The sequence below is a fragment of the Rhinichthys klamathensis genome, unplaced genomic scaffold (genome assembly GCF_029890125.1).
Source record: "Rhinichthys klamathensis goyatoka isolate OS25496 unplaced genomic scaffold, OSU_Roscu_1.1 h1tg000248l_1, whole genome shotgun sequence".
Classification (NCBI taxonomy): Eukaryota; Metazoa; Chordata; class Actinopteri; order Cypriniformes; family Leuciscidae; genus Rhinichthys; species Rhinichthys klamathensis.
The window spans coordinates 227,501-248,006 of NW_026606770.1; the positions used below are offsets into that span (position 1 = coordinate 227,501).

Genomic DNA, 20,506 nt, shown 5'->3' on the forward strand with positions numbered 1-20,506 from the left:
TGAGTGACAGGTGGATTGCCGCTGATGTCACTGCTAGCGTTTGTCTGCTGTGTGTTAGCGTCACATGACCTCAGCTAATCCGCCTCGCTGCACATTTACGTTTATCCGGGAGTGACGCTGCCAAGATGGCGACGGCCGGCTCCGCCCACTTTCGGCCTCAAAAATGCTCTTCAGAAACACTACGGGTGACGTCACACACACTACGCCCATTGTTTTATACAGTCTATGATGGGAACGTTACTCACGTAGTCCTCAAACTTGGTGATCTCCTCCTCTAGGAAGTCTGTTCCCACCTTGTCGTCCTCCACCACACAGTTTATCTGCAGTTTCTTGATGCCGTAACCCACAGGAACCAGTTTGGACGCTCCCCACAGCAGCCCGTCCACTTGCACCGACCGCACACACTCCTCCAGCTTCTTCATGTCCGTCTCATCGTCCCACTGTTTCATTAAATTTAATATTCAACAATATTATTGATCTGCCTGCACTGACACCATTATATATATATATATATTAGGGGTGTAATGGCTCACAAATTCACGGTTCGGTACGATTTCGATACCGCAAAAAGAAAGAAATGGCAGAAAATTCTTTGATTTGTAAAAAAAAAAAAAATTAATAAGTTAGAGTTTTCCTACATCTTGAAACTTGTAGTTTTATAAATGGGGGGTAATCTTTGAAGGATGAACAAATAATGTTTGGTCATCACATTAAAAATAACATTTAAATATGATAATATTTGAGTTTTGAAGTGCTGGAAAAAGATGTATGACGTACTTGAAAGCATTTTACCATTCCTGCCACACTTCCATGGTTACAGTGAGTGTTACTACAGTAAAGCCATGGTGAATGTTGCTGATCTGTGGACTTACGGCCTATAACTAGTTCATCATGGCACAATGTTTCTCCTGGTGTCCACGTCAGCGCTGTTTAACCCGTTAATGACGGAGGAATTTGAATGCTTTCACTAGATCTCGCAAAATAATGAGTAGTGCAGTTTCGTTTCGCTTTCATTACGTTTGCCATTTTGGTCGCACCGAATCGTTCGGTTTGTAATGCGTACCGAACCGAAAGCCTCGTACCGAATGGTCAATACGAATACGTGTATCGCAACACCCCTATATATATATATATATATATAATTTGTTTTTTCATCCAACAAACTAGTATACAATATTGTATACACAATTTACATCTTCATACATAAAAATAAAAACGAAAGACAAAATAAAAAACAAACAAACATGCCAAAGTGTACAAATTGATTAATAAAAAAACTGTATATTTATTAAAGATATGACAAGTCTTTCTTGCTTTACTGACACCATTATATGAGAACTGAACTGAGCTGGACGATGACATCACGGTTTTCTCCAGAGCGGCTATATATACAGTATATAAATGAACTGAATTAATAATTCTTTTACAACGGAAATGAAACATCACTGAACTTCCTTAAGCTGGACTGTGACCCTATTTTCTTCTGGAAACAAATTTTGTTGCATTATTTTCCTGTTGTCTCTGTAAAGCTGCTCTGTATTGTAAAAAGCGCTATTTAAATAAAGCTGACTTGACTGTGAACGCGAGGACGACACCATGAGAGTGAGACAGCGTTTGAGACCAAAAAATAGTTGAAGACAAACTTTGATGTTGGCTTGAGAAGTCTGGCAAGAAAGTGTTAGTGATTTTATGGTCATGCAGTCGATTGGACAAATGCATAGATTGTCATGTGCGTAATTCCCCCCCCGCCCCCCCCCCCCCCCAAACAAGTTAAGCCGAAAAGCTAACTCCGCCCCTCAGCCGATTCTAAAGATTTCATTGGTCATGTCAATCATAGTGCTGATTAAACCAAACACTAATGCCTAACCCTTCACCTAACCTTAACCAAAGAAATCAGCTGAACTGGTTTAAAAAATAAAATAAAATAAAAAATTCACGCCTAACACATAGCAACCACTCAGAAAACCCTAGCAACTACCTAGCAACCTCCCAGAATACCCTAGCAACTACATTACAGGCGTGATTTCCCCCCCAAACCAGTGGAAATTCCGCCCTGCAGCTGGTTTCATTGGTTAAGGTTAGGTTGGAGGGTGGGGTTAGGGATTAGTGTTACTAGGGTGTTTTACGTGGTTGCTAAGAGGTTGCTATAGTGTTCAGAGTAGTTGCTAGGATGTTGCAAGATTCTGTTCTGTGTGGTTGTTAGGGTGTTGCTATAGGGTTCTAAATAACTCGTGGGTTGTTCTGGATGGTTGCTAGGCAGTTGCTAGGGTGTTCTGGGTGGTTGTTAGGGATTGCTAGAGAGCTCTAGATAACTGCTGGGTTGTTCTGGATGGTTGCTAGGCAGTTGCTAGGTTGCACTGTGTGGTTGTTAGGGTGTTGCTAGAGGGTTCTAAATAACTCCTGGGTTGTTCTGGATGGTTGCTAGGCAGTTGCTAGGTTGCATTGTGTGGTTGTTAGGGCGTTGCTAGAGGGTTCTGGATAATAACTGGGTTGTTCTGGGTGGCTACTAGGTAGTTGTTGGGGTGTTCTGGAAGGTTGCTGGATTAGTTGCTATTAGTATTGTTAACAAATAAAATATTAAATTATTTTCAGTAATTGAAAGCTGAAATAAAATATAAATATTAGATGAAAAACTGAAAGTTAAATGAAAATGATAAGTATTGCCTTGGCAACAAACTGAAATAATTTCAAACTTGAAGTACTAATTTTGCTAAAAACGAAAATAAAACAAAAATAAAAATAAATTAAAACTACTTAGAAATATTTTGAACCCCCCTGACCCCCCCAATAATGACTAAAACAAACCTGAAAATAAAAAAATATATAAACGAATTCAAGATTTGAATAAATACTATAATACTCTACATTAAATAATACTGAAATAACACTGGTTGCTATTGTGTTCGTGGTGGTAGTTAGGGCGTTGCTATGCATTTTCGAGGTTGTTTCTCTGTGGTTGCTATATAAGATATTCAGTATTCTGTCAAGAACATGTTCAGGTCATGCATCACTATTTTTTTTTTCTTTTTTAAATTTTGTATATAGAACTAAAAGTCAATAATATCATGATGCCATTACAGGAATGATGCCACTATAAGAATAGGAATGATACTATTCCTGCAATGTGTTGTTTGGATCCTATTATACCATGGTCTGGGTGAATACCATAGACTGTAAAAAATACTCGATTCTGATTGGCTGCAGGGTGTCCATTAAAAAGTGCTAGAGGACACCTAGTAAAGGAGTTCTGGTGAAACTGACTGTTTACTGTTCGAAATTAATAAATAAATGCGCTGGCTACATCAGCTGTGAGTAACCATAGCAACAGGCAGACAAAGTATCCGTTAACAATTTATTGTATCAAAACAAACCTCTAGTTAGCCGTTATACTATGCCTACCTGTGTGTTTTAATAGGCTTTATGCCGAGCGTCACGTGACCAAACCGGAAAACGGGTCTCATTGCATCCGCTTGTCAGAGAAAGTGTTAACGGCCGTAAGATCTAACTACGATATCTATGGATTTTTAAGGTAATCAGCTAACCTACTAAGTTCATTTTGTTATTGGTGTTTTATTCTATTTAAATATCTAAACGTTAGTGTGAAGACTTTTAAATATCAATCTGCACATGCGAGGGACATTGGTTGTGCTCATTTTTGCTTGCTCCTTTTAAGTTATCTTGAGTAAAACCGCAAAAAATTTCATGAAGCACATACAAAAGACCTGAAGCGGAAGCGATGTGACCTGTTTTCCGGCTTGGTCACGTGACGCTTGGCATAAAGCCTATTATAGGTTAAAAAAAAACGAAAGTGTAACGCCCATGGCTAGACAAGCCTAACTTACATGAAAAAAAATACATTAACTTTCTGGCTCGTGAGTTAGCTAAACTGAAGGGAGCTGAGCGGACTATAAATATCTCCGGTTGCTAAATAAACCGTCAGGCGTAACCAGGGAAACCAAGTTATTGTTTGTAAAAAACTTTAGATTTTGATTGTAAAACTAATTAAAATATAAACTAATGTTTAAAAAATGTGTTATTTGGCAAGTGACCATGGTGTAAGCGGGTTAATGCCCTTCGAGGTGTCCATTGTCGGGTATTAATGGACTTTGGCGGAGGCAACCGTCCTTTCACGCCTCGCCGTCGTCATTAATACCTGACAATGGACACCTCGAAGGGCATTAAGCCTTACTCGCCGTCCCCAAACCAGGACATTACCCAAGGCTCCAGAAAACAGACTCTAATATCACTTACAGGTTTGACGTCTAACAGGATGGATGACTTTGCGATGAGGACGGGTTTTTTGGCCTTTTTCGCGGCGTATTCTTGCAGCCGCTGCTCTTTCAGTCTTTCGGCCTCCTCGTCCACCTCTTCATCGCTGCCGAACAGGTCAATGTCATCCTCCTCTTCATCCTCCTCTTCTTTCAGCGGAGCAGACGGGGCTTTCTGGGGACCGGTCCCGTTAACGGTCGGAGCCGATGAACGCTTCTCCAGCGCAGACACTCGACTCTCCATCTTCCCGAGAGCAGAGCGCAGATCCTCCACCACTGACACACACAGAACGACAACAATCAGATCTGGGAGAGTTCACTCAAACATGTCAACTCTGTCAGTAATGACTCTCCCTCGTGTTGTTCAACCCCGTCAGACTTTCCTTCATCTTCGGGACACAAATGAAGATATTTGTGATTAAACCTGAGAGCTGTCTCACTCCTCCATAGGCTTCTATTGTAATTGAAACTTGCCGGAACAGAAAGTTATTAAAGACATCGTTAAAATAGTCCGAGTGACGACAGCGGCTCAACCTTAAGATTATCAAGCGGCGAGAATACTTTCTGTGCGCAAAAAACACACAAAAATAACGACTTTATTCAACTCTTCATCTTCTTCTCTGTGGGCCTCGAGTGAGTTCTCGTAGTGTAACAGCGCAGCGCTTCTGGTGTACGTCACACGCAGGCTCACTATTGGCCGACGCTGGTCATGTGTGTGACGCAGGGGCGTAGGAGCAATTTTGAACCTGGGGGGGACAGTAAATGCTAGGGGGGGGGGAATATCCCGAATTTTTGTATATACTTTTTTTATATATAAGGCACTTAAATGATTATTTCTAAAGACTTATGGGAACAGACTGTATTACTTAGTTTGGTTCTAAGCAGTGATTAAATTGTGATTTATTATGTGGGCTCTCCCTAGGGGGGTCCGGGGGTATGCTCCCCCGGGAATTTTTTTTGAAAAATAAACCATTAAATGGCACTTTCTGGAGAGTTTTGTGCAAAGAAATTGAGAAAATGAGTCTTACATGATATGTGAAAAACTGCAAGGTTAAGAGCATATACTTTGCATTGTTGTAGTATCAACAGGTATTAGGACATTTAGCATTTACATTACTGTTAATCAGTCATGTTGATTAACTAAAAATTAAAAACTCAAATAAATGGTTGATTTAATTTCCATTAACCACTTAGCTTACCCCCCAAGGATTGAAAAATAAAATCAATCTATCCTAGTGGAAAGGTTCCTTGGTAGCTAAGGTCTAGCAAGTCTTATATTTCTGTAATTCACACAGATCAAAAACAAATATGCTGCCTGAATAGATTGCTAGTTTGTTTTGAGTAGCCAGCTAGCAGTTCTCTTGGCAGTTTGCTGATAATCCGGTGTCTGAAGTAAAATGCTCAAAACATCTCCTGAGAAAAATCACATGGCCAACCTAGTCTTGGTCATTTAATTTAGATTTAGTCTTATTTTCCTTACCTTGTCATTCAAGGCCAGGGCACTTTATGTACATTTCTGGAACTTTTGCACGCTTCCACATCCCGCGCAACTAGGATCTCCCAGGAACACTCATTATATATCGCTGCGTACATTTATCCGTGTCACCTAGATGCGCATGCGCGAGCGGTGCGCGATCATGGTCGACTGACAACGAGATTAGCAGCTGAAGAATTCGGCCGTTTTTAAAAATTGAATTATGTATTTAAAAGTTGCCGAATGGATTCATTTGGAGACTCCGAAATCGGCAGAGATAGGCAGGCAATGCAAAACAAAATCTTACATTGGGAAATAGTGGGGGGGACAAAACTTCGATTTTGAAATGTGGGGGGGACACGTATAATGGCTCCTACGCCCCTGGTGTGACGTACAGAAGCGCTGCGCTGTTACACTATGAGAACTCACTCGAGGCCCACAGAGAAGAAGATGAAGAGTTGAATAAAGTTGTTTTTTGCGCACAGAAAGTATTCTCGTCGTGAGCCTACGTTCTGACGGAAAAAGCTAATGCAAAAAATTTATAAATATGATATTTTATAAATAATAGTATAATAGCACTAGATGCTGAACTGAAATAAAATGAAAACTAAAAAGTAATTTTTAAAAAAGAACAAAAACTAAGAAAATGACAAGCACAGTAAAAAAAAAAAAAAGTAACTAAAATTAAAATATAAAACATATAAACATATTTTATGTTTTAAAATATAAAAACATTAAGGTCAAGGTTTGACCTTATAAGCACATTTATAAAGCACATTTACAAGCAATCACTACTGCCCCAAAGTGCTGTACAAGTATAAGAATAACAAAATAAAACACAATAAATAATCAAAAACATTTAGAAACAACGGTTTTAAAAATATATATTTTTTAAAACACCAATTAATAAAATGTCACAGCTCAGCTGATATTAAACGCCAATGCAAAAAGGTGAGTCTTTAACAATGATTTAAAACACTCGACAGAGGAAGCTGCTCTGATTCTGAGAGGAAGTGAGTTCAAGACAGTTCCAGTTCATTTTATTAAAATGAAAGCCAATGCAAAAATGTATATAAACTAAATAATACTAAAATAACTGCATCCAAACTGAAATAAAATTAAACCAAAATAGTCATATTTACAAAAAAAGAACAAAAACATTTTTACAAGGATATAGTAAAAATGAAACTAATTTATTGGTTTACAAATATTGAATTTGTTATTGTTCTGTTGAAATCGAAATTTACTGATTTGTTAATTTGAGATTACTGAATGCTTGTCCATTCATCCAAAACATTTACAAAAATGGCACCATGAGGGAACCAGAACCAGAATTAGGATTGTTAAATTCCATCCAAAATGCAAAGCTATGACAATCTCTATAACAACACGTGAACACACAAACCTGTGTGTAGACTCTGGTTCTCCAGTTCCAGGTTCTTCATGCGTGCTGCGAGCTCCCCGTAATCAGCAGCGCTGCCTCCGCCACTCTACACACACACACACACAGTTCCCATCAGCCCCTGCTCTGATACACCACTGTTCAGTGAGGTCTAGATACTCAATTACACAAACACTACTAACAGAACACACAACTACAGTCAACATGTTTCACACAAAAACACATTAATTTTGCAACATTTTGTCAGAACTTGGAAACTTCAATTTGATTATAAGAATCCAAACCCCTTTGATTTTGTTAATCATTTGCATGGTCACGGTTCTCTGATGTCAGTTAATGGTCAACATGATATGCAATTAAATAAATACAAATATTTAATCTTTTTTTAGTGTTTTATTTTTATTGTTTTAATTATTTTAATTATTTATTTTAATTTTACACATTTGCTTTTCATTAACTCAGACTCTGAACTCTGTATTTGTGTGTATGATTACAAAAATATTTTTTTCTTGTGCTCATTTAATAATTATTTTAATTTAATCCTACTTCTTGCATGAAACATTTTTTAATTCTGTTTGGTTAAAATGATGGTTCTCACTGAGAAAAATAAATAAAATAAAACAATAACAAATACACACTGTCTTATAGTTAATTTCAGAGCAAATACACACATACAGTACAGCCTGGAATAACATACAAACCAGGGTTATTATAGTCTAATAAAAGCATCTCAACGCGATACTAATACAAACCTCACAACAAAGATGCAAATGTACAAGTGTTTGCTCTCAGGAAAACCAGACCTTCCACAGCAAAAAACACACACGAAACATAACAATAAATCCACACAGGAATGCATGCATAACAGTCGTCTGAAACTTCCTAAAACAACATGCATCGCATGCACACGCTTCGACTTTGACGTGAGCTGCTTTGGTGTGTGTTTCTGGCCGACGGCTTACACACACACACACACACACACACACACACACACACACACACACACACACACACACACACACACACACACACACACACACACACACACACACACACACACACACACACACACACACACACACACACACACACACACACACACACACACACACACACACACACACTTACAGGAGAGGAGCGGTGGGAGGGGTTTGATATTTTAGGGGCGGAGCCTCTACTCGGCTGCAAGGTTGTCTTCAGCTACAGGAGAGATCATTTATAAGGAAAGTGCAGATCAAGGAAGTCAACAGAGGATTTAAAGCCCCCCTGTGGTGAAAATCCAGCGTTTAATGTTGTTGTGGTGTTTTTAATACGCTTTAAGACAAACCATGTGTAAGTTCATAAGTCGACAGCATTGCTGAGTATTTTCTCCTTAAAACTGCAGTGAACCAAAGACAGTCTCAAAAACACGGTTTGAAATCGCTGGTGTTTCTGACGTCACAAACGACCTTGTAACCAATCAGATCAACGTGTGATCGTCAACCAGTGGATCTCTGAGCTGAGTGAGTGAGTGGAGGCGGGGCTCATTTGCATATTCATAGAACCGCGCATACTAAATGAGGCAATGGTGTCGAGTTACATTCAAGATATTTTTAGGCATGATGATATTTTTTCAATTTAAATATGTCATTTTGGTGATCAAAGATGAGTTTTAAGGGATCAAATTATTGACTACAGGGGGACTTTAAGAGAGAAGATATGGGGCTTCGTTCTCAAACCTAGTGAGCCGCCTACATAGACAGCATTTCGGATACATGCTCATGACCAAAGGATAATCATAATATAAAATATAATCAGACAGACAGCAAGACAGCTCACTAGTGTTTAGGAACAGAATAGAAATGCACAATTAATTGAGATAAAACTGCTTATGAACTGGCTGTGAAAGTGTCATTTGTTTTATTATACGGAAGAAACAAACACTTACGACACTCAAATCTGAACAGGCAGAACAGCGCTGAAACGGTCTTTCGTGACATTTGAACTCTCCACTGTAATAATAATAACCTCATAATGCATAATACAGCGCAGCCAGTGACTGACGGGATTGAAAGAGTTCATTCTCATGAATAATGCAGAGAAAAGCTCAGAAAAGTATGACACAGACGCGTACTCCCCACACTCACAAACCTCACCTTTCATGACGTTGGTTCAACTTCGCTTTTTAAACTGGAAGAATAAACTGCTTCAAAAAAAGGAAAAGTAACCACTTTTCGCTTAATAATAAAAAACACATTATGAGTGCTATTGTTGTTTTCATTGATGTGAAACCTGTACACGTTAAGATCTCAAAAAATGTGTTTTTAGGGTTTCATGACCCTTTTTTCATGAATAAATGAATGAGGCATTTGTTCCAAAAGAAAAGCTCAATGGTGTGCGTGTGTATTATATATATATATATATATATATATATAGTGCTGCTTGAAAGTTTGTGAACCTCTTGTGAACCTATTTTTTGTCTTGTGGACTACATGTAAATATCTTTCATGTAAAATATGTTATTCAGGACAGTAGCTACTAAATAAAACAATAACTTGCATTTTGTATGATCCCTATTATTTTGTTTAAATTCTGCAAGGGGTTTGCGAACTTTCAAGCAGCACTGTATATATATATTAGGGGTGTAACGATACACGTATTCGTATTGGCTTTCGGTTCGGTTTTCGGTACGCTTTTTTGAACCGAACGGTTCGTTGGACCATTTTTCCTGCCGACCAAAATTTCGTTATTTCAAATGTAGGCACGTCACGCGTGGCAAGCGCGCTCATAATGTAAGAGACGCTGGCGTGACCACAACATTGCCCAACATCAAATGGCAAATGTAAGCGGAACGAAACCACTCGTTATTGTGTGGTTGAAGGACCGTTTATCAGTTTGGACCAATGCAGCGCGAGCCGATCTTCATCATCAGCACTGTTACTACACAGCCAAATCCAGTAAAGAAAGCATTTGAGTTCGCCACTAAAGTAATAACATCGCTGCCAGATCTAGTGAGAAACATTCGCATTTCTCTGTTATTAACGGATCAAACAGCGCTGACGTGGAAACCAGGAAGAAACATTGTGCCATGAATGAACTATCTAGTGTCCACAGATCAGCAACATTCACCATGGATTTACTGTAGTAACACTACTAACTGTAACCATGGGAGTGTGGCAGGAATAGTCGGCTATAATGCTTTCAAGTAACATCACGTCGGTTTTATTTTGAGATTATGAATACAGTTCCTGCCCTCAAATGTTAATCTGAACTAAAATAAACCTTTGTTTATAACTACTACAATATTACATTTCATTTTGTCCAAGGAGCTGTTTTGTTTTATAAGCTCCTAAGAAAAGTCAAGTATAGCTCCATCATTGCTCAAAGTTAAAAAATATCATACTTTATGATGTTAGTTTTAATAAAAATATAATTAAAAAAAATTAAATCAAGGAAATTTCTCTGGCATTTCTTTCTTTTTGTTGTATCGGAAACATACCGAATCGTACCGAACCGAACCGTGACACAAGTGTATCGTATCGAACCGTGAATTTTGTGAACCGTTACACCCCTAATATATATATTATGTATTTGTATAATTAATTGCAATCACAATTATTATCAGGAGAGCTATATATTTATAATTTCCTGATAAAAATTGTGATATATCTTGCAATTTGATTCCCCCCTCCCAAATTGTGCAGCCCTAGAAAAGAGCTTGTTCGTACCCGTCTAAGACGAGTAATCAGGTTTTTCGTTCAACTCACCCCAGCGAGAGATTTCTGGATGTTTTCTCGTGCTCGAGCGATGTCCTGAAGAATGCTGTTGGCTCCGGTGTCCTGAGACGAGAGAGAGAAACCTCAGTGTGTGCTGGGATAGAGCAAGTGTTTCTGTAGCTTAAAGGGTTAGTTCACCCAAAAATGAAAATGATGTCATTAATGACTCTCCCTCATGTCGTCACAAGCCTGTAAGACCTCCGTCAGAGACAATTTATATAGAGACATGCCGCTTCCTCAATCCTCAATACAACTATATAGGGAAAACCTGTAAGGCCAAAGATGGCGGTTGTATGCACATGCCCCGCCCCTCCCGCTGGAAAGCCAATAGTCTGCTTTTAACAGTCAAGCCGAGAAACATGTAAGCCTATCGTCTGGCTCCACCGACGCATGCGCACAGTTGAGGTTTGCGACAGCGGAGACGAGAACCCTTGCGCATGCGTAGTAAACGTATAACCTGTGGGGAAAAAGACCTTTTAAACCTTATTTTGGGGCAAAGTCATCAAACTTTTTCAGCGATTTTTATCATATTTTACTGCTGTTTCTATACCAGCAGTTTTTATGTCCCGGTGACCAGTGAAAGTGCAGTTCTGACTCTCTGCCCATTCATTTAGATAGGAGCCTGGTCTTGTTAGTCCGAAATAGCTGCCCGGAGGCGTTGCCAAGATGGCGGCCGAGTGGCATGACTTGCCTAAAAGGACTTTGCCTCCGTTCATCTTCAGAACACAGTTTAAGATATTTTAGATTTAGTCCGGGTGCTTTCTGTCCCTCCATTGGAAATGTATGTACGGTATCCTGTCCTTGTCCAGAAAGGAGATAAAGACATCATCAAAGTAGTCCATGTGACATCAGTGGGTTAGTTAGAGTGTGTTGAAGCATCGAAAATACATTTTGGTCCAAAAATAACAAAACCTACGACTTTATTCAGCATTGTATTGGCTTCCGGTTTTGTTGTGGATCCGTGTTCAGTGACACTGCTGACGTGTGTCTGGTGCGAAAGAGCATCGTTCACAGTCTGAGGGCGACGCACGCTGGAAACAAAACAATAATTTTTTTCCCCAGCCATATTTATTTAAACCCGAATACACGGACGCACCAGACACACGTCAGCAGCGTCTTACGTCAGCAGCGGCACTGAACGCGGATCCACAACAGAACCGGAAGAGAATATAATGCTGAATAAAGTCGTAGTTTTTGTTATTTTTGGACCAAAATTTATTTTCGATGCTTCAAAACATACTCAACAAGCGTCATTAATGACATAATTTTCATTTTTGGGTGAACTAACCCTTTAAACAGTGAAGCACAGTGCTAGCAACAGTAAGGTCATGGGTCTGCCAAATGCATAAAATTAATTAAACGTACATTTGGAATGGACTTATTCCCTACTATTTTTCCAAAATATCATGTGTAATAGTAGTATAAGCACACGTCCTGTGCATTCTGATGCAATAGTACAAGTTGATCATGTTAATTGTGACCCTGGACCACAAAACCAGTCATACGGGTCAATTTTTTGAAATTGAGATTTATATATTATCTGAAAGTGGAATAAATAAGCTTCCCATTGATGTGTGGTTTGTTAGGATAGGACAATCTTTGGCTGAGTACAACTATTTGAAAATCTGGAAACTGAGGGTGCAAAAAAATCCAAACATTGAGAAAATCGCCTTTATGTTCGCGATTGTGCTGGATCCACTCATAAAAATATATTTTTTTATATATTCATGGTAGGAAATTTACAAAATATCTTCATGGAACATGATCTTTACTGAATATCCCAATGATTTTTGGCATAAAAGAAAAATAGATAATTTTGACCCATCTAATGTATACCCGTGCGACATCATGTGACTGGGTTTGTGATCCAGGGTCACATATATGAGACGTCTCTGGAGTTTATAACCTGTTTGTTTTGTGTAGGTCCGTTCATCTGCTCGTAAAACCGTCGTTCTGCTTCATCGTAACGCGGCTTATCGAACCAGATCCTCTCCTGCGCCAAACAGTCCGCTGCAGTCATCCTGCACAAACACACACAACCTGTAACAACCTCACTAAACACCACATGAGATGAACATTTGATTTTCTATATATTTGGCCTTGATGAAAATGAAAGGATGTTTGAGATCAACTGTGGTACACACAGCAGGACTATATATTTCAATCAGATGATATTATTTTTTACAATCAACGCAACAAGCTCATCCACCCCAAAAAATTAACAAGAATTATGAACATAATAAGAAATTATTAAATTATAAAGCGATTTATTAAATAAATCCAAATGCAATAGTTTAACTAGATGTCCTGAAATAACTAAAGCTGAAATAAAACGTAATAAAAATGAAACCACAAACTTACTAAAAGAATAAAATGAAAATGGAAAATAAAAACAAACCCCAAAACTAGTATATGGACATAATACTAATAATATTAAATATTAATGCAATGCAACCATGCAAAAATGACATCAACAGAACAAATGAAAGAAAACTAAATGAATACAAAACTGAACTCAGACAAATGAATCTTTCAAGCCAACACAACGGACAAAACGCAACAAGACAAGAATGAATGTGTAAAGAGATAAAAAAAAAAAAAAAAGGAACAAAATGCAATGAAGATGATGGACAAAAGAAGTAGAAAAGGTTGTAAACATATTGCATGTAAATAAAATGGGTGAAATTGATGTTACCTGAGAGTAAAACATCGCTTTAAATAGATAGTTCACCAAAAAACGGTAAATTTTATCATCATTGATTTACTGCATGTCGTTCCAAACCCGTATTACTTACTTTCCTCCATGGAAACCGAAAGAAGTTCAAGACGTTCAAGAAACGAAAGTAATGCAGGTTTGGAGCGACATGAGGGAGTGAACTAACTCAGATGTGCGGGGAAAGTGTGTGCAATCTTTCTAGGGTATAGAATCATACTTCTTCTTCCGGCTAGAACGGTTTACAGATGTTTTGAGGGATTTCGCCGCCGCTCCTTCGTAGAAACGAGTCTCCGCCTCCACATAGCGACCACGATCAAGCCACACCCCCTCGCTGTCGGGATGTAAGAAATAACACATCGCTGCTCCTTGATTGGTTCTTACATCATCAGAATCCCGGCGATCGCAAACCACAGGCTTTTTTTGTGTAGCGACGTCGTTATTCCGCCGTTTGGAGCTCGATTCATCTCTACTGGTTTTCGGTGTCGAGTTGCGGCGGTACAGGTTCTGATAGAAAGACGCCTCGGCTCTATCGAAAAGAGGTTTCTGTAGCCACACCCCCATTGGGGGTGGAGTCAGGCAAGGAAGGCCGTTGATTGGCTTTGAAGCAGGTGTGGGTGGAGTCGGGGTTTGTGATTGGTAGCCCTCGTCGCTGGACGTTTGGCTGTTGGGTTGCAGTTGGAGAGATCTTGGTTGATTGGGAAACCGGCCCACAAACTTGCTCTCGGCTTGGTCAAAGTTGGGTTTGTTGACCCACACGTCTTGAACGACATGATGACAAGCCTCTTGGCCTCGATGGCGACAGGTTTCCGGCTTTCGTGACGAATCGGTAAAGCTCGCAGGAGAAGTCGTGCCATTTTGCTCCTGCAAGAGTCGTACGTAGTAAAGGCTCTCCGCTCTCTCGTACGCGCCGCGGTCGAACCAGACCGACGAACTCTCCGATCTCAAACCCTCGAGAGCCGCGCTGGACAACCGTCCCTCGGCACCGTTCGCCTGGCGTTCGGAAGATCCCGACTGATTCAAAGAAGAATTTCGGCGGCTTCTGTTGCGCATTTTCTTGTGTCCAGAAATATAGAGGAGGAGGAGGATTGATAAATAAATGAAAGAGAGGAAAAGGAGAGTGACAGGGAACTGGAGAATTAATTACACAGCAATAGGTTAACGTTAAACATGAAGTGTGTAAATTGTGCGAATCTGTTTTTAGGCCTTGTTTACACCTGGTGTTAAGATGCGTTTTGGTTGATCGGATCACAAGTGTACGAGGAAGACACATCTCCGTTTACACCTGGCGTTTTAATCCGTTTCTTTTGTCCACTTTCAACCACCTCTGTCCTGATTTCTTCAAGAGAAGGGTCTATATTTTCAGATCTTTCAAACTAATGGACACAATAAGCTCATGCAATTTACATACGACCACGACAGGAGACGACAGAAAAACATACGGAGAGCAGAAGCTTTCATTTCTGTTCTGACAGCTGAAAGATCATGCTGAACGCTGTGAGTGTGTGTTAGACATCAGGAATGATGAGAGAACATTGTGTTTGGTACGTTTTTCATCTTCAAACCAAACTTGGGTCTTCAGCCGACAAAGTTTAAAGGACAACTCCGGCGCAAAATGAACCTTTGGTGTAATAACACATTGGTACCGAGTCGACCGTTCTCTCCGATGTGTTTTCATGATAATCGAATGTAAGGAGTTTTATCTCTAAACACTGTTTAGCTTATAACGCTAGTATATAGGGCATAGAGTAAGTAAAAATAAGAATCGCTAGTTAATACCACTAACAAGGCTCAAAATAGCCCCACACGAACACAGTAACATAATGAGGGTTCCTACCTGCAAACCGAAGCATTGAGAACCTTCTAAGTGTACATATGAAGATACTTTATAAAGACAGTGCGCTTCGTGTATACAGGCAGGAGCCATCTTGGAAAACAGTCTCGACCAGTCGAACCACGAACGCCGTGCTAAGTGAGCTGAACTGTGACTTGGAATCTCATATGAATGTATGGGATCCCTTCTTCCCTTGTAGTTAGTCACCCATATATTTTAATAAACAGATATAATTCATGCATTTCCATGTAATTAGATTTCACAAACATAATTCCGATCGACCAGCTCACGTAGCATGGCGTTCCTGGTTCGACTGGTCGAGACTGTTTTCCAAGATGGCTCCTGCCTGTATACGCGAAGTGGACTGTCTTTATAAAGTATCTTCTTTTTAAACTGCCTGTACAAGTAGAAAGTTCTCAATGCTTCGGTTTGCATGTCGGGACCCTCATTATGCTACCGTGTTAGTGTGAGGCTATTTTGAGCCTTGTTAGTGGTATTAACTAGCGATTTCTTTTTACCTATTCGATGCCCTATATATTAGCGTTTCAGTTTTAGAGATGAAACTCTTTACATTCGATTATCATGAAAACAAATCCCAGAGAACGGTCGACTCGGTACCAATGTGTTATTACACCATAGGTTCATTTTGCGTCGGAGTTGTCCTTTAAATCCCGTCTGGCTAGCGCTCTTCCCATAATGTTTTAGTCAGTAGGCGGAGAGTAGACGTCTTTTGTGGCTTGTGCGTTTTCGACTACCTCTGGAAGTGGCCGACAAGCTTAAAACGTTTCAGACCCCATTTACAACTGCATTTAAAATTGTCAATGTCCACTTGTGATTTGCATTTTAATACCTGCGTAAACAGGGCCTTAGTTTGAGAGCAAATTAGCAAATATAACCTATGTTTCTTTAGGGTCATGCAACAAAAGTAGTAGTACAAATCCAATGGTTACTATTACTAGCACACACACAACAAAAAAATTAATTGAAAATAAAAAAACCAAGTGTTTGAGAAACCGGTTTGGATTGGATGCATATATATATATTTTTACTATTTGATTTGGTGCAGCAAAAATTACACACTTCAGTTTTAAAGACAGAACACACACACACACACACACACAATTATGGTTGCATTAGATTTAAACACTGAGCTTTACAATGAAATCAAGCTGAAAATGAATAAAAAAGAAGGAAACTCAAAGAAAGGACAATAATATTTAAAATGGTCAAAACACCCACTCAAATCTATCATGGGACAAATAATATGAGCCAAATCCCACATCCAGCATGCTGATGGGAGACAGTTTGTCCAAACTCACCACCTTCAGCAAACAGGAAAAGCGACCAAACAAAACAGTATGTAGCTGAACTCGTTCTTCTCATCCAGACAGAGGCAAGCAATAAACCACAATGTGCAAATAAGAAAAGGATCTCACAAGAGGAATCCTACATGCCCTTACAAAGAAGCTCTGTGGTGAAAACATGGTACTGTGATGGAATCAGATATATTATGTACAATGGTACTGAATGATTGATTACCATAGTATATGTCCAAAAATATGGTATTATCATGATACAGTCAGTGAATGAGAGTATTTTTCTTGTACTACTCGCTGTTTGGATTTAAATAGGCAAATGGGTCTCATTCAGGAAACACGAGCAGAACGAATTTTTGTGTAAATTGTGTAAAGTGGTTCTGGCGTAGATTTTCGGATTCATTAAAATGTTCGTATTTTCCAAATGTTAGTTGGTACGAAAGAAATCTACACCTGCTCCCAGCCACGCGCAAATAGCGAGTTTAACATCCGAACGTTTTGCTCATTAATGACTAAGGCTGCATTTTAATTCGCCTTAATCGGGTACATATTTACACAGCATTTTGAACAAATATTATATATAGTAATTACATACGGTTTTTCTTTTTACTTCTGGGACTGTTTGATTAACAGATGAAACTCCATTAACTGCATCTGTAATATGCTGGCAAGCTTGCTTTTCTTTAGGACCTGATACGCCACTATGTAGCCTACGCTTGAACATAAAATGTGGTGTTTTGAATGAACTTCTGATAATAAAACTTCGATTTCTGCATCTGAGAAATTTTTCTTTTTCATTTGCTTTTGAGAAGACATGTTGAAATCCTTCGTTTGGTGTCATAATATGATGCCCATATATAGTTGTCAGTCGGATTTAATGGGCGGGATTTATGGTAATTGAGAATAAACGTGCACGCGCGTCCCATTTATGACTGAGTGGAATTCATTAACACACACACACATTTCACTATCACATCTGACGTTTACGAAGTATTTGTGAATCAGGAGATGAGTTTTCGGGAAAGTCTCTTTACGCGCAAATGACTCTCATATTTACTCGTATATTTACGAATGTTTCATGAATGAGACCAAATGATTGGATAATTATGTCTATGATTATTATGTTTCTATCATGTTATATGTTTGGCAACAGTTCTTCTAACCCTAAATGATGGAGTGCATAGCTTTTCATTTCTTAAACAACCATGTAGGAAGTCATATTTCAGGATGATAATGTCAAGATTCATCAGGCTCAGATTGAGAAAGAATAGTTGGGAGGGAGAATGAAGAATCAACTTGACTCTTGCATTATCAATAGAAGATCTTAACCAAAAATTGATGCACCTCATAACATCACAACATGTATTTCCATCAAGAGGTGCATCACTTTTTGGTCAAGATCTTGAATTGACAATCCAAGAGTCCAGCGCTCTGTAAAGTCTCCTCCAGCACATCCCAAAGACTTTCAATGACTTTAAGGTCTGGACTCAGAGGTGAAAATGATTCCTCAAAGTCATATTTACATGAACTATACCTTTAAGATAAATGTTAAAGTGTACCCCCTAAAAGCACAAGTGGCCCCTGTCCGGATACTGTGGTCTAGAACCGCCACTGGTCATTACTGCCTGTTTTAAATAAAGTTTAGGCCCTGGATTAGCCTAGAAATCTAGATGCAAATTTTATTTTGCTGCCAGTTACATCTAGCAACTCTCCATTGGCTTGCGAGCTGGAAAAACCAAACTCTAGTCAGGCCAATCACATCGTGTATAGAGTCGGTGGGCGGGCTTAACATAATGACGGCAGAATTTGGTTCCCCGTGAATTCCCTGCTACTTGAAACCAAAGAAGATGGCTGCCAAACAAAGAACGGCACTGAAGTCATTCTTAAAAAAGGAAGATGTGTTCGGACTACGTCACCTTCTTCGTTGCTCTGGTTGGTTGTAGCGCTATCCTATTACATGCAGAGGGAATTTGAAAGACAACCGTTTATCCCTTCGGATTGAGCCCTGCCAATGGTGTGTTCCCAAACCCAACATCTTGATGTGGGTCAGGCTAGCCCTGGATTCTAGTATCGAAATAATAAGTACTAGTATAATTAAAATAGATACTAGTATCCCAGCAAGCAACAGCTGTCATTTCACCGTCTAGGTTAACTATAGACCCAATATAGTCCGGCTATGAGTAACCCACTTCTAGCCAAAATAACCTTGAATTTGGTTACATGTCGTTTTTGCCAAAATAACTTGCGAGATGTATGATATTCCATCATGTAAGCAAAGTAAACAGCTATTACAAGGTGTTTGGTTTCATTTCTTTGTTATCTAATTAATGACTAGTCTATTCTTGGGCTATGGTTTTTAGACATCTATTAAATTTTCACTGACAGCCCAAATTTTGCCTTGTTTTAGCCTAGACGTCTGTGCTGTGTTTGGACGGCTATTAGACGTCTTTTAAACGCAAAATTGCTTGCTGGGATGTTTTAAGGATTCAATGTTAAAACGGCTTGCTATAATTTTACATTAGAGGACAGTTTTATTTTATGGTGACCGTGACTGTCAAGATCTGAACCTGATATTAGAAGAAATAGACTAATGTGTATCTTCTCATTAAAGCCTAATCACTCATTTCGTTGGTTCAAAAAGAAAAGGGTGATATCAACAGATCATAAAATCAATAAATCTGTAGAAATCTCTGGTTTACCAAGAGATCATCAGATTAAACATGAGATGCGTCATTATTCAAGATGATCTGTCTGGACTTCCTGCTCATTGAGGTGTCAGGCCCATGAAAACCAAAACACTAGATATTTATAGAAGATTAAACGGATTATCATTATGACAGTGACTGAAACATCAGCACGAGCTTTCTATCAGGTAACAATCATATTGATTATTCTTACATGAATAAATAAACGGATGAATGACGTCTAACCGGTTTTTTGAACACCCCGTACATTTACAGGACAGCATCATTCAATCGTTTAAACAAAGAAACGCAATAAAAGAACATAAACACCATAATTTTTCAAACATATACTCACTTTAAACGCTTTAGGTTAGTGTTGTATGAATAAATCGCTGCTGCTCGCCGCGCGCTCACGGAACAGAAGGAGCGAGCGAGACCGGAGCGAACCATTCGTGCTCAGGAGCGGGGGAGATCATTACCACAAAACACCCACACAACTGATAAACATTACACTAGTGAAGCTTAAGTGTATTTGTAATAAATAGTTAACAGTTTTTATATCTGTATACATATATACATAACACACAAAAGTGCGGTAGAAGAAGGCTTTTATTTCATGACATTTTACCACATGGTACATTCCTCACTGTTTCCCAGCGCGACTGCGTACATGACGCCATCAAAATGATGGGCCCATTTCTGAGGAAATACTGTATATGCTCCTTTTGTGGAAACAAGAGTGAAAGAACTGGGAAATTGTTGTTTTAATTCAAATTTTAACTATAATAGTATTCTTAACGACATATTTTATATAAACAAAAGTAAGTGTCGATTAATTCTGTACAATTTAATAATAATAATTATATCCACATAATCCAAAATGTTACCTAGCTAGATCTGAATGTTTTTATTGTTAAATTTGCACGATGTAAATAAATAAGGCTTTAAAAATGTCAGAACACACAAGACAATGGGATTCTTTTATTCACAAAAATCTTTCATATGATTTTACACATTCTTTGAATCGTCAACATTTGAAGTGGATCAAAAAATGTTGTCC

At 38.9% G+C, this 20,506-nt stretch overlaps 1 protein-coding gene across 5 annotated transcripts in view; it reads right to left on the reverse strand.

Annotated features, from left to right (window-relative positions):
* Nucleotides 1-19,867, reverse strand: part of eef1db (eukaryotic translation elongation factor 1 delta b (guanine nucleotide exchange protein)) — a 20,362-nt gene extending 495 nt beyond the window's left edge. The window contains exons 1-8 of one of the 5 annotated variants that reach the window (XM_056266436.1): nt 16,769-16,851; nt 13,833-14,668; nt 12,806-12,920; nt 10,891-10,962; nt 8,273-8,344; nt 7,148-7,232; nt 4,252-4,544; nt 246-440 (exon numbers count right to left, since the gene is read on the reverse strand). In XM_056266436.1, coding sequence (XP_056122411.1) covers nt 246-440; nt 4,252-4,544; nt 7,148-7,232; nt 8,273-8,344; nt 10,891-10,962; nt 12,806-12,920; nt 13,833-14,665 — 1,665 coding nt within the window. In that variant the 5' untranslated portion in view covers nt 14,666-14,668; nt 16,769-16,851. Of the gene's footprint in view, nt 1-245; nt 441-4,251; nt 4,545-7,147; nt 7,233-8,272; nt 8,345-10,890; nt 10,963-12,805; nt 12,921-13,832; nt 14,681-16,768; nt 16,852-19,801 lie in introns of those variants that run through there. The other 4 variants (XM_056266439.1, XM_056266438.1, XM_056266440.1 and 1 more) reach the window with 4 other exon arrangements.
* Nucleotides 19,868-20,506: the final 639 nt, after the last annotated feature.